General features: G+C 37.1%; 1 protein-coding gene across 1 annotated transcript in view; it reads right to left on the reverse strand.

Moving 5' to 3' along the window:
• Positions 1-8,182: 8,182 nt before the first annotated feature.
• The window catches only part of SLC5A8 (solute carrier family 5 member 8), a 56,323-nt gene continuing 51,512 nt past the window's right edge, over positions 8,183-12,993 (reverse strand). The window contains exons 14-15 of the mRNA XM_047743238.1: positions 12,044-12,123; positions 8,183-11,793 (exon numbers count right to left, since the gene is read on the reverse strand). Coding sequence (XP_047599194.1) covers positions 11,668-11,793; positions 12,044-12,123 — 206 coding nt within the window. The 3' untranslated portion in view covers positions 8,183-11,667. The remainder of the gene's footprint in view (positions 11,794-12,043; positions 12,124-12,993) is intronic.

Below are 12,993 nucleotides of genomic sequence, written 5' to 3' on the forward strand. Positions count from 1 at the left end.
TGAAGTCAAATATGCCAAGAAATTACTGTGAACAAAATAAATATTTGAACAATTTTCAAAGGTATCATTCATACACAGTTTGTTTACTAGTCATAAACCCAGTTTGTTTTCCTAATTATCATTATCATCTAGTTCAGTAGTTCTCAAACTAATTCTAGTATACATCAGAATCACCCGGACCCTACCACCACCATTTCTGATTCAGGTGAGCCAGAGAATTTTAATTATTACAAGTACCCAGGTGGTAGTAATACTGTTAGTTAGGGACCACTCTTTGAAAACTACTGATCTGGTGAATATTTTGCTAAAATTTGAATTCCTTTAATATACTCTACAATTCAAGCTGAATTTAATCAGTTTTCTCTGTGTAACATTTTAGAGAACATCACTCTGGTGGAAAGTTCGGTGGGTAGCAATTTTAAACTCAGGTCTTAGTACCCTAGCAGTTACCAGTTAATTTTATCATTCAATACAAAGCACCTCTACTACAGGTTCCTAGCTAAGCAGAGCACTGGGCATTTCTTGAAGGATTGATCAGTGCCACAAAAGGTCTTTCACCTTGACCTGCACTTTGTATCAACCCAGGAGCCTGAGAATAAGTTCTCCCAACTCCAACCCCTCACCCTCACAAATTTAGGAATGAGCTTACATTAATATGCACAATGAGCAAAAATATTAAGATTATAGGCTCTGGAGTCAGACAAAACTAAGTTCAGATCCAAGGTGTATGAACTTGGGTTACTGATTTAACTTCTCTAAGACAAAGTTACCTCATGAAGTTCACACTGTAGTACACTGCTGAGCTCCTCCTTCAGGGAAGGACTTCTTGCCATTGCATTGGGAGTGGTAAAGCCAGACAACCTTTATACCTTGGCCCCTTCATAATTGCCTCATTGCAGAGGATCACCTGCTTCATGACCACACTCCTTCCCGTGACAGCCCCACTCAGTGACTAACTGAGTGAATATGAAAGTCTGGCTGCTGGCTGTCTTGGCCCAATGTGGGGTAACTTCTCCTCACTTCAGAATCTCTTGGGGGAACTGTCTTTGGATCAATGCTGCAGTTTAAACTCCACCTCTGTCCAAATCTGCATTTTCAGTCTTCCTTACATAGGTATTAATCCTAGAGGCTCTCCTTAATAAACATTAAACACAGTAAACTCGATCTCAGACTCTACTTCTCAAGGAATGAAATAAGTGATGTTCACTTAAAAACAAACCAAAAGGTGGATGAAAGTTATAAGAAGTAGAAATTGTATAGATTCATTCATTCAATAAGAATTTATTGGGTCAGACTGTTCTGGATGCTAAGATACAGCTGTGAACACAAATGACTAAATTTAAGAAAAGAGATCATGAAAAGCATTAAGAGACTGAAATCAATTTTTAACAACAGTGTTGACTACTTGCTATAAAAAGAGAAAGGTATTTCTGCCTACCGTCACCACTTCTTCACCTGCTTAGTTGTTTTTTTTAATTGTCTAAGCTTATAATATTCGTGTTCTGTTCAGAAACCATAAAATCCTTTATTGCTAGTCTAAGTAGGTCTTAGCCTATTTGAGCCTAATTCCCAAAAGGGTTTCCTTCCTTACCTCCTTGTTGCCCTTGGGAGCTTAGAAATCATTATGTTGCTTTTCTACTACACTAGATTGTAGGAAATTGGGACACTATTTAAAGTCCTATTCATCTGGACACCTCATACAGTAATTCCTGCTTCAGTGCTTAAGAAACATGGTAAAGTTTTTTTTAACACTCCAAGGCCTCATGCCTGCCCAGACATACCACTTAGCTAAGTATGTAGTGGGGTCTTATGGCTTTAAGCTCTAACCAGGAGCTGGAGCATGGGTTGTATTGGTTTTCAAACTACATAAGCCTATGGTGGTTTGCGGCTGCCATCCCTGGCTCAGCACAGAGAGTAGAACAGAGAAACCCTTCCTCCCTGGCTCATCAATATATTAATTCTCACTGCTTCCTTCTGACTGTTGCAGCTTAGGGGGTCAATTTGTACTCTAGGAGTTCCAGAATCAAGCTCTTACCTTCTAAGATATTTTATCCTTATCAACCTAAGAGGCTAGACTTCTGACACTCAAAAGAAATACCTCTTTTCTCTGGTATTTCCTGAAGCCTCCCTTCCCTGAGTTATAAATAGCAAAGACCTGATTATTTGAATGGGAAGAAGAGCCAAGGAGGCAACAGAATGCTCCAGGGAGTAGGGGAGGTCATTGGTTAATTTTCTGAATAACTCACCACTATACTTCCCTCAGAACCTCCTCACATGCCTTTCTTCTTTGATTACTTCCCCTGTAGATGGCCTCCTTGAGCCAGACCCTTGCCTCTCCAACATTGTTTTGTTTTGTTTTTAAGATGTTTATTTATTTATTTATTTAAAGAGAGAGATGAAGAAAAAGAGAAAGAGAGCATGAGCAGGGTGAGGGGCAGAGGGAAAAGCAGACTCCCCACTGAGCAGGGAGCCTGATGGGGGGCTGAATCCCAGGACCCAGAGATCATAACCTGAGCTGAAGGTAGACACTTAACTGAAACACCCAGGCATCCCAACTCTCCAACATTGAAACCAAGGAACTCCTTGATTCTTACCACTTTTTTGCAGTCTTGCCTTTGCCTAGGTATCCCAGCTTCTACCCAATGTTACACAGTGATGCCATGTCTCTCTACCTCTTTTCTCCTTCGCCCCCGCCATCTGTCTTCACTACTGGTTCTATTATAAATTGTTGGAGGCTACAGCATGGTTGGAGTCGTGGCTCAAACCAGGCCCTGACTTATGTCTCCTTTAAAGTCCGGACGCCTTTAAAGTTAAGGACAGGAAAGTTGAGTAACACTGAGAAAGGGTCTGTGCTACGTGTCGTGCACTCGCCTACGTGACTTCCCACCCATTCTCCCTACAGAAGGGAACAATGTGGTCAGGGTCATATATTCTTAGTTGGTCCTTGTTGTTCCTGTACTTCCCATAACCCACTCCCTGGTCGATTGTCTTGCATCAATAGTAGCTAATGGCATTAGCCGTGACTACCTGGCATCACGAGATTTGTTTGTAGTTAATGTAAACTTGTTATAGGAACTTGTGGTTATCTGACTAGATACCGATGTATTACTCCTCCTATTGTGGTCTGCCTTATAAATGATTATAAGATGTGGAATAAAATCAGCACTGTTGGACATCCTCCTCAGTGCTCCTCCTGCCACCATCTCTTTGTCTCTTAATTTCTTTTCACCATCCTCTTACCCTCACGTTCCTGGTTGATTTGTCGTGCTGGCCGTGACAATAAATTGCATTGTACTCTACATGCCTTACTTATTGAAACATCATGTTTTCCTACTCTGCCTTAAGTATATGAATAGGAGGCTTTATTTTTTCTAAAATCATATTATATTTACTTCTTTTTAGCTTGCAAATTACTTTTCTCTGTAACTCACTTTCAATTAAAATAAAATTCTCCTAAATGAAACAAGATGGAATCGGGAGGGAGACAAACCATAAGAGACTCTTAATCTCACAAAACAAACTGAGGGTTGCTGGGGGGAGAGGGTGGTGGGGTTATGGACATTGGGGAGGGTATGTGCTATGGTGAGTGCTGTGAAGTGTGTAAACCTGGTGATTCACAGACCTGTACCCCTGGGGCTAATAATACATTATATGCTTATAATTAAAAAAAAATTTTTTTTAATTTCTCCAACCCTTGGAACGGAAGAAATGTTTGCAAATAATTTATCTGATAAGAGACAAATCTTGAATATGCAAAAAACTCTTACAACTCAATCATAGAAAGACAAGCCACTAAAAAAGTGGTCAAATGGTCTAAATAGACATGTCTCCAAAGAAGACGTACAGATGACCAATAAACATAAAAAGATGTTCAACATCACTATCAAGGAAATGTAAATCAAAACCACAATGAGATACCACTCCACACCCACCAGAATGTCTATAATAAAAAATATAGTTAATAATAAGCACTCGTCAAGATGTGGAGAAGTTGGAACCCTCAGATAGTGCTGATAAAAATGTAAAATGGTAGATGGCCAACAGACACATGAAAAAGTGCTCCATATCACTCGGCATCAGGGAAATACAAATCAAAACCACCATGAGATATCACCTCACACTAGTCAGAATGGCTAAAATTAACAAGTCAGGAAATGACAGATGCTGGCGAGGATGCGGAGAAAGGGGAACCCTCCTACACTGTTGGTGGGAATGCAAGCTGGTGCAACCACTCTGGAAAACAGCATGGAGGTTCCTCAAAATGTTGAAAATAGAACTACCCTATGACCCTGCAATTGCACTGCTGGGTATTTACCCTAAAGATACAAATGTAGTGATCCGAAGGGGCACGTGCACCTGAATGTTTATAGCAGCAATGTCTACAATAGCCAAACTATGGAAAGAACCTAGATGTCCATCTACAGACGAATGGATAAAGAAGATGTGGTATATATACACAATGGAATACTATGCAGCCATCAAAGGAAATGAAATCTTGCCATTTGCGACGACGTGGATGGAACTAGAGGGTACCATGCTTAGCGAAATAAGTCAATCAGAGAAAGACAACTATCATATGATCTCCCTGATATGAGGGAGAGGAGATGCAACATGGGGGGTTGAGGGGGTAGGAGAAGAGTAAATGAAACAAGATGGGATTGGGAGGGAGACAAACCATAAGTGACTCTTAATCTCACAAAACAAACTGAGGGTTGATGGGGGGATGGGGTTGGGAGAGGGGGGTGGGGTTATGGATATTGGGGAGGGTATGTACTATGGTGAGTGCTGTGAAGTGTGTAAACCTGGCGATTCGCAGACCTGTACCCCTGGGGATAAAAATACATGTTTATAAAGCTGTAAAAAAAAAAAAAAAAGAAAAGAGAAAAGAAAGGATGAATACCCAAGTTTTTTAGCAACATGGACGGGACTGGAAGAGATTATGCTGAGTGAAATAAGTCAAGCAGAGAGAGTCAATTATCATATGGTTTCACTTATTTGTGGAGCATAACAAATAGCATGGAGGACAAGGGGAGATGGAGAGGAGAAGGGAGTTGAGGGAAATTGGAAGGGGAGGTGAACCATGAGAGACTATGGACTCTGAAAAATGATCTGAGAATTTTGAAGGGGTGGGGGGTGGGAGGTTGGGGGCACCAGGTGGTGGGTATTGTAGAGGGCACGGATTGCATGGAGCACTGGGTGTGGTGCAAAAATAATGAATACTGTTATGCTGAAAAAATAAAAAATTTAAAAAAAATGTAAAATGGTGCAACCATTTTGGAAAACATTCTGTCAGTTTCTCAAATGGTCAAGCGTAGAGTTACTATATGACCCAGCAGTTACTATATGACCCAGCAATTCCACACTAGATACATTCTCAAGAGAAGTGAAAACATATGTCCACACAAAAACTTGCACACAGTGTTCAGAGCAGCACCATTGATAATAGAACATATTGAAACAACATGTATTTCAACTGAGAAATGGATAAATAAAATGTGGTATAGCCATACAATGGTATATTATAAGGCCACAAAAATGAATGAAGTATTGATATATGCTACATGGGTAAGCATTGAAAACATTCTATGTGGAAGAAGCCAGTCACACAAGACCACATATTCTGTGATTTCATATATATGAAATGTCCAGAATAGACAAATCTGTAGAGGCAGAAATTAGATTAGTGGCCACTTGGGCTAAGGGGACTGGGAGAAAATTGGGAGTGATTACAATGGATATGGGGTTTCTTTTGTGGGTGATGAAAATGTTCTATGATTGTGACAATGGCTGTATAATTCTGGGAATATAGTGGTCTCTAAATTGTATGTTTCAAATGGATTGAATACCACACCATCAAATGGTATGATGTGTGAATTATATCTCCATAAAGCTTTTATATAAAAACAAAAGACTCTCCACATACTTCAGGATTCACATGTTCAGTTTATAACAGATTATCACATTTTTCAGATTGTTTTGGCACTGCTATGCGTGATGAACATCTCCTCAACCCTCCACAGCCCAAGATTAAGCAAATGAAAATAATAATAATAACAGAACCTTCAAAAAATTGTGGTCTGTACTCATACAGATGGGGCCCCTTCCTGCTAGAAACATACAGAAATTCTGGATAAAATGTCACAAAATAAAAATTTTAATACATAATCAAACTTGTAAGAATGGAAAAGGAGGGGCGCCTGGGTGGCTCCGTGGGTTAAGCCTCTGCCTTCAGCTCAGATCATGATCTCAGGGTCCTGGGATCGAGCCCCACATCAGGCTTTCTGCTCAGCGGGGAACCTGCTTCTCCCTCTCTCTCTGCCTGCCTCTCTGCCTACTTGTTATCTCTCTCTCTGTCAAATAAACAAATACATATTTTTTTTTTAAAAGGATGAAAAGGGAAACACCAGGTCCCAATATTGAAAAGAAAAATGATTGATGGTTGTTAGAGAGGAAGGGGGTTGGGAGGTGGGCAAAAAGGGTGTCGGGGCAACTGTATGGTGACGGAGAGTAATTCTGGTGATCGCTTTGCAGTATAGGCAAATGCTAAATTATGTGGTACACCTAAAACTAATTATAAATCAGTTTTACCTCAATTTAAAAAAAAGTCAAACAGGTGTCGAATAACCTATGAAGGTATAGTTCCTAATGAGTTTATGGGCCCTCGTGTGGACTAAGATGAGGTTTCTGCTTCCAGAATGTGAGAGTGAGAACTCTATTGCAAATATCACCAAAAGCCTGAAGCCTTGAAGAACTGCCCCATTATTTAAAAGGGAATTTTAGGGGCGCCTGGATGGCTCAGTGGGTTAAGCCGCTGCCTTCGGCTCAGGTCATGATTTCAGGGTCCTGGGATCGAGTCCCACATTGGGCTCTCTGCTCAGCAAGAAGCCTGCTTCCCTCTCTCTCTCTCTCTGCCTGCCTCTCCATCTACTTGTGATCTCTGTCAAATAAATAAATAAAATCTTAAAAAAAAATAAAAGGGAATTTTAAAGAAAGTTTGCCTCTCTCCAAGTCTTTGATGGAGAACAAATTACTTGAGGCTCCAACCCTAAACCCTGTGCCATCTATGGATAGAGGATGAAAACTGATACTGTGAACCTAAGACAGAAGTCCTAACCTGAGATAATGAAGTAAGATTGGTAGAAGGCAATTAAAACATGGGCACAGCCAAAGCTGATCTAAAACTTCTCTGTAAAGACTTTCACTAACTGGAGCCCAAGGAACGCTCACTAGAAAAAGTACAATCCCTACTGAAGATAAACTTTCAGTTAAATGTTCAACTATATAAGGAAAGAAACCACCATGGTGGAGAGTAAGCAAATGAACAAGTAGAAGAATTAGCACATCAAGAATTTCAAATAGCATAAGAGAAATAAATATGGTTAAAATTATTAGAGATAAAAGAATAGTTTGGGGGGCACCTGAGTGGCTCAGTGGGTTAAGCCTCTGCCTTCAGCTCAGGTCGTGATCTCAGGGTCCTGGGATGGAGCCCTGCATTGGGCTCTCTGCTCAGCAGGGAGCCTGCTTCCCACCCCTCCGCCCGCCCCCCGCCTTCTTGTGATCTCCCTCTCTCTCTGTCAAATAAATAAATAAAATCTTTAAAAAAAAAAAAAAAAGAATAGTTTGGAATCACAGTGAAAGAATCCAGTTAGGAAAGAATAGGAAACTGAAAATTTTGAAAATGAAGAAAATAAAGTCATTAAAATGGAAAATTCAATGGACAAATTAAGTAGGAGAGTAGGGAAAGCCAGAAAGAAAGTGACCTTTCATATATATGTATGTGATGTATCCTGAAATTTTTAAATTTTATATAGAAAATATGAACCAGATTAGGAGACATGGAGGATAGGATAAAAGAGGTATGCTGTTCCTCTAATAGGAGTTAAAGAGTTACAGGACAGAGAAAATGAGGGGGGGAAGAATATTCAAAGAAATAATGGCTAAGAAATTTTCACGACTGAAGATGTGATTTATTATTTTCAAATACAATGTTAATCACTCAACGCATAAAATATTCTTCAGCAACAAAAGTTCTGCATGTTTATTTGCTTATTCTTTTATAATCTGAATGTAGTATACAGAAAGAGTCCTTTTGTGGTAGAGTGGAAATAATTCTCTGTAAAAGCTGATGAACTTAATTATATTCATTTTGACATTTTCTTCTCCAAGAACAGACAACTGCAAAGACACTTGTGGAGAGTTTAATCAGCAAGCTGAAAAATCAGAAATGCAAACTTGTCTTACATTATAATGTTCAATTCCCTCAAGATTTTTCACAATGGGCACATAACTTAAATATAAAAGTAAATTTTACAGTAACTAAATTATGTGGTGAATTTTCAGTAACTGCATGCACTCAGTTGACTCTGTATCAACAACTATTATTGGGAAAAACTAAGAATTTCCTATAAGAATTGACACAGTGAGTCATTCTCCTGATCTTAACCCTATCCCTGTCCCTTGTGTGTATATCATGGATAAGTTGTTAACAAATAAACTACTTTCTGGGATATTCATAGGTAAAGCAAAATTATGAAATCTTCATATTCATGTATTTAATATTTCCTTCATCCTAATATATGTTAATGTTGGAAATCATGTTGCAAAATGAAACCTTCATAAAAGTTGTTTTCATAATTATTCACATTTTATATTCCTTAATATTTTCAAAATACTAAGAAAATATATGGTTATTATCCTGTATCCTAACATTGTGTATTCCAGTGACACTTTAATCCTCCCCTGTAGATGAGAATGATCAGAGAGAAGAGTCAAGGCAATTTCCCTAAAGAAATAAAACCAGCATGTGTGACTTCAGGAAAATCAAGATTGCAACCCTAACCTCTAGGGCAGGATTTCTTAAACTCAACACTATTGATACTTGGGGTAGGATCATTTTTTGTTGTGAAGAGGGGTTGTCCTATGTATCACAGGATATTTAGTAGTAACCCTAAATTCTATCCACTAGATGCCAGTAGCACCTCATCACCACTGTGACCACCAAAAATGTATCCAGATATTTCCAAATGTCCAAATGCAGGTGTAAAACTGCCCCATTAGAACCACTGGTCTAGAGAAAAAATTAATACATAATCAATCAAATAGATGAATATACATTTATACCATTTATATCCTACATATAAAAGTTTCATTTCTCTATGGAGTGAATATGATTGGTCATTTCTCTATGGAGTGAATATGATTGGTTGCTTTTTTTTAAAGTAAAGTTTCCATTCTCTCTGAATAATCCTGCTGATTCCTAAATATAGTTCAGTTTTTCTACAGCACATATTTTTTAGAGATGGAACTATATCCACATCATTACATTGCAAATTCTTAACAATTTGTCTTTTTTTTTAAACAAGTAACTTTTTCTCAAATTTTTATTTCCAAGCATATTAAAATTTTAAGTAATACTATTTGAGCTAATAAAGTGCTATCTAATCTTTTATACTCACATTATTTCTGTGAGGTAGTTAAGTGTTTAGAGTTCCATTATTAGAGGAGATTAAGGATAAATTCAAGGTCATGTAATCTGTCAATGACAAAATGAAAATAGACTACTTATGTGGCTTTTCCCTCCTGTTGGGACTGTTGTGATTCAGAAGTAATTAAGAACATTAGATTATTTCATTCACACTATGATATATTAATGTTTTACTTCTTTGTGGTTTTATCCAAAGATTCAGATAAGATAAATGATTTTTTTCATAATTAATAACAGTAATTTGATTTCATAAGAATGTGGTCTGGCACTCTTATGTGTTCATAAAGGTAAAATACCAAACAGTTCCCAAAGTCACAAAGATGTATTTGGTTAAATAAAGTGCACAAGAATAGAAGTATCATATCATTAAGAATATGTGGCATAATCTTTGTAGATAAGGAAAAATTTATATAACTGGACTTTGATTTCCAAAACTGAAGCATTCTACACACATGTGCATTTACACTTACTAAATAAATAACAATAGTTCAAATCACACTTGCATTAAACAAATAAGTGATATCTCCCTACTTATTAAAAATTGTAGAAAGATTTACAAAGTTTGATATATGCTTATAAACATATTGATTAAAAAAATAACATCTATACACATATGAAATATATTAACACATCATTAATTTAAATGTTACATAAATCTTTCTTTAGATAAATGCTACTTCCTATTTTTTTTATTGCTTCATGTTTTCAGTTGGCAACCTTTAAAAGTACAGAGCATACTTACCTAAATATCAGAAAATAAGCAAAAAAGTATTTAATTCTAAAACCTATTTAATGTACCTAAATGTTCCTCATATTATTTTAAAATATTGTAAGGCAAACAAACAAACACATTTCTAAACAGTATCTAATGCAAGAACTGTAGAAAAAAAATGTTATTGATAAAAGCCTGTGACCAAACCCTTAGCTGGAAATGTAGCAAGATAAACAAAATAAACTTTGAGATTTCTACTTGAAATTTTAAAGCATGAAACAAAGCAGATAGTTGGTAATTCAGAACATTAAAAAAAAGTAGTGTGTTTACCTATGTAATGTAGGTCTTTAAATGGGTGAATACACTAGAATTCAAGACTTCTAAGCATATGTATGTACCCTTAAATTCAACTGACTGCAAATTAGTTGACATTCAAATTAGTATCATTCAACATAATCATGCAATTCCATGGAACTTAACCATTTTAATCATGTAAATGTTCTTGGGTGACCAAATCCGTAAGTACTTATGTTGTAAATACTTCAGTCAGTATCAGGTTCATAGGATTTCTAATTTATAGTCTGTGACTTCGTAAACCAGGATCAGGGGTAGCATGATTCACATTGGGTATTTCGAGACATATACAAGTCCAAGGTAACATAGTAAATAGAAAACTAGGAAGACAAGAAAAGTAAAGTGTACAACAAAATCTGAGCTGATGGGTCAGAAATTGGGATTGCATATAAGAACTGGGGTGTAAGGCAATATAAACAGCCAATGGCCAGGAGTTGTAGATAATTAGCAAAAAGGCACAAGAATAGATAAGTAGAACCAAAAAGACCTTGATCACTGGGCCCATGTTCTCTCCCAAACAGGATGCTTCTTGATTACCACCTTCCTGAGCCAGAATTGGTTCCAGAGTTAATAAGCTCCCTGATAGGGCTGATATGGATCAGTGAGAAGCAAAGATCTAGACAACATGGATTTTTCACCTCACTGTTTCCTAAAAATACAATATGTTGTAGAAAGACAAAAGGTCTTTTCAGTATTATATCTGATTTTGGGAAACCCCAAAACATATGCTAGCAACAAATGCATGGAAAATATTTTTAATAATGCCCAAATTTACAATACTCTTTTTTGACCATCAAGTAGGTGTGTATATGTGTATATTAATCCTTTAGCAATATGTGGTCATAACTTTCACAATGACATCTTCATGAAAATAAAAGAGAAATAAAGGAAAATGCTGATGCTGAAATTCTTAACTCCAGAGTAGCATCAGTTAATGAATATAGTAAGTGAAGAGTCAGCACTTTGTTTCAACAAAATTTTACCCCCAAAAAGCTCCCCCAAAACTTCACTCATTATCGAACCCTGCCCCCAAAGAGAAATCCAAATCTGGTCCAATTATCTTAGGAAACATATGTAACTGAGTCACTGTTTAAGATCATCTAGTATCACAGATGCTTCACAAATGAGTCCCACTCATCTTGCCACTTTGATCTGGGAAGTTCAATTCAATATGGTTGAAGGCAGGATTATCAGTTCCACCGTCTTCTACTGGGTGAGATTTATAGCTTAAAATATGCTCCTTCTAAAAGAAAATGTTAACAGTGATTAGCAAAAAAGGGAACTATTCAATTCTAAATAATTGTTACTGCTTTTTTCCCTCTACATCAGCTTTGCTGTCTACTGAAGACAAGATATACAATAGAAATCAAAGAATAGGGCAAATATTTTCCTTGCCCATCAGAGTTCAAAAGAGAGTCCAAGGACTATCTAGTATGCTATCCTGGTAATAAAAGCATGGTCTTACTAATGTAAGGAGAAAGAAAGCAACTTACTTTCTTAAAAATGTCAAAATTGGATAAAAAGTCCTCTTTGGTTAATAGGAATCTGCGGTCTAAGTTTTGTTTCCTTCCTCCTGAAAAACATTTACATCATTTACAATGTTAAAAGGTATCTGTAACTACCCAGTGACGGCCCATCATACAAGCATTTACCTTGTGCACATTCAACTCTACACACTCATAAAACACGCAGAGAAAGAGAATCTTTTACATAGTGCTGAAGACTTGGCTCACCATTTCCTTTCTCTTGGTCTTAGATTCTGCAAGTCTCTAACTGTGACAAATGAGTCTAGTGTTTGAAGATGAATGAGATGGTTCTTAAATGCAAGCCACCTACCTCGTATGGTACTTAACCTAAGAGCCCAAGACTCATAAGGAAATGGATTTAAAAGCAACCTCTGTGATCTACCAATAAAATATCAAGCCATCTGCCTCTGCTGCAGACAGAGGAGTTGCCTTTCCCCAGTTTAATGGCTATGAATGTAGAGGTGCATGAGGAAATGCAGGAAATTATGAAATGCTGAATACATTAGTTAAGTTAAAATCAATATAATGATTGGTATTTGATTCAACTCTTCTTCCCTAACATTCTGTTTCATAAAAAATTATTCTTTGTTTTGGTATTTTATTTGTAGATCAAAGACAAAGCTTTTTAAAATTGTGTGGTTCTCAAACTACTTTTATACAAACCATCTAGCAGACATACATCAAATGCAGATTCCTAGACTTCAACCTGGACCAACCCAGTTCGAAACCCTGGAGCGGGGCCACTGAATCCTGATTTTAACCAAATTTCCAAAGTGATCTTCATCTCTCTAATATTTGGGAACCACTACTTCAGTACAAATATTAGGCTTTTAATTATGGGAGCCTCTGCTCTTCTGGAGATGAAATCAGTTTAAAATTAATTCATTTGACATTGTTGAGTGCCTACCATCTGCTAG

Source organism: Lutra lutra, chromosome 8 (assembly GCF_902655055.1).
Source record: "Lutra lutra chromosome 8, mLutLut1.2, whole genome shotgun sequence".
In the NCBI taxonomy this organism is placed as follows: domain Eukaryota; kingdom Metazoa; phylum Chordata; class Mammalia; order Carnivora; family Mustelidae; genus Lutra; species Lutra lutra.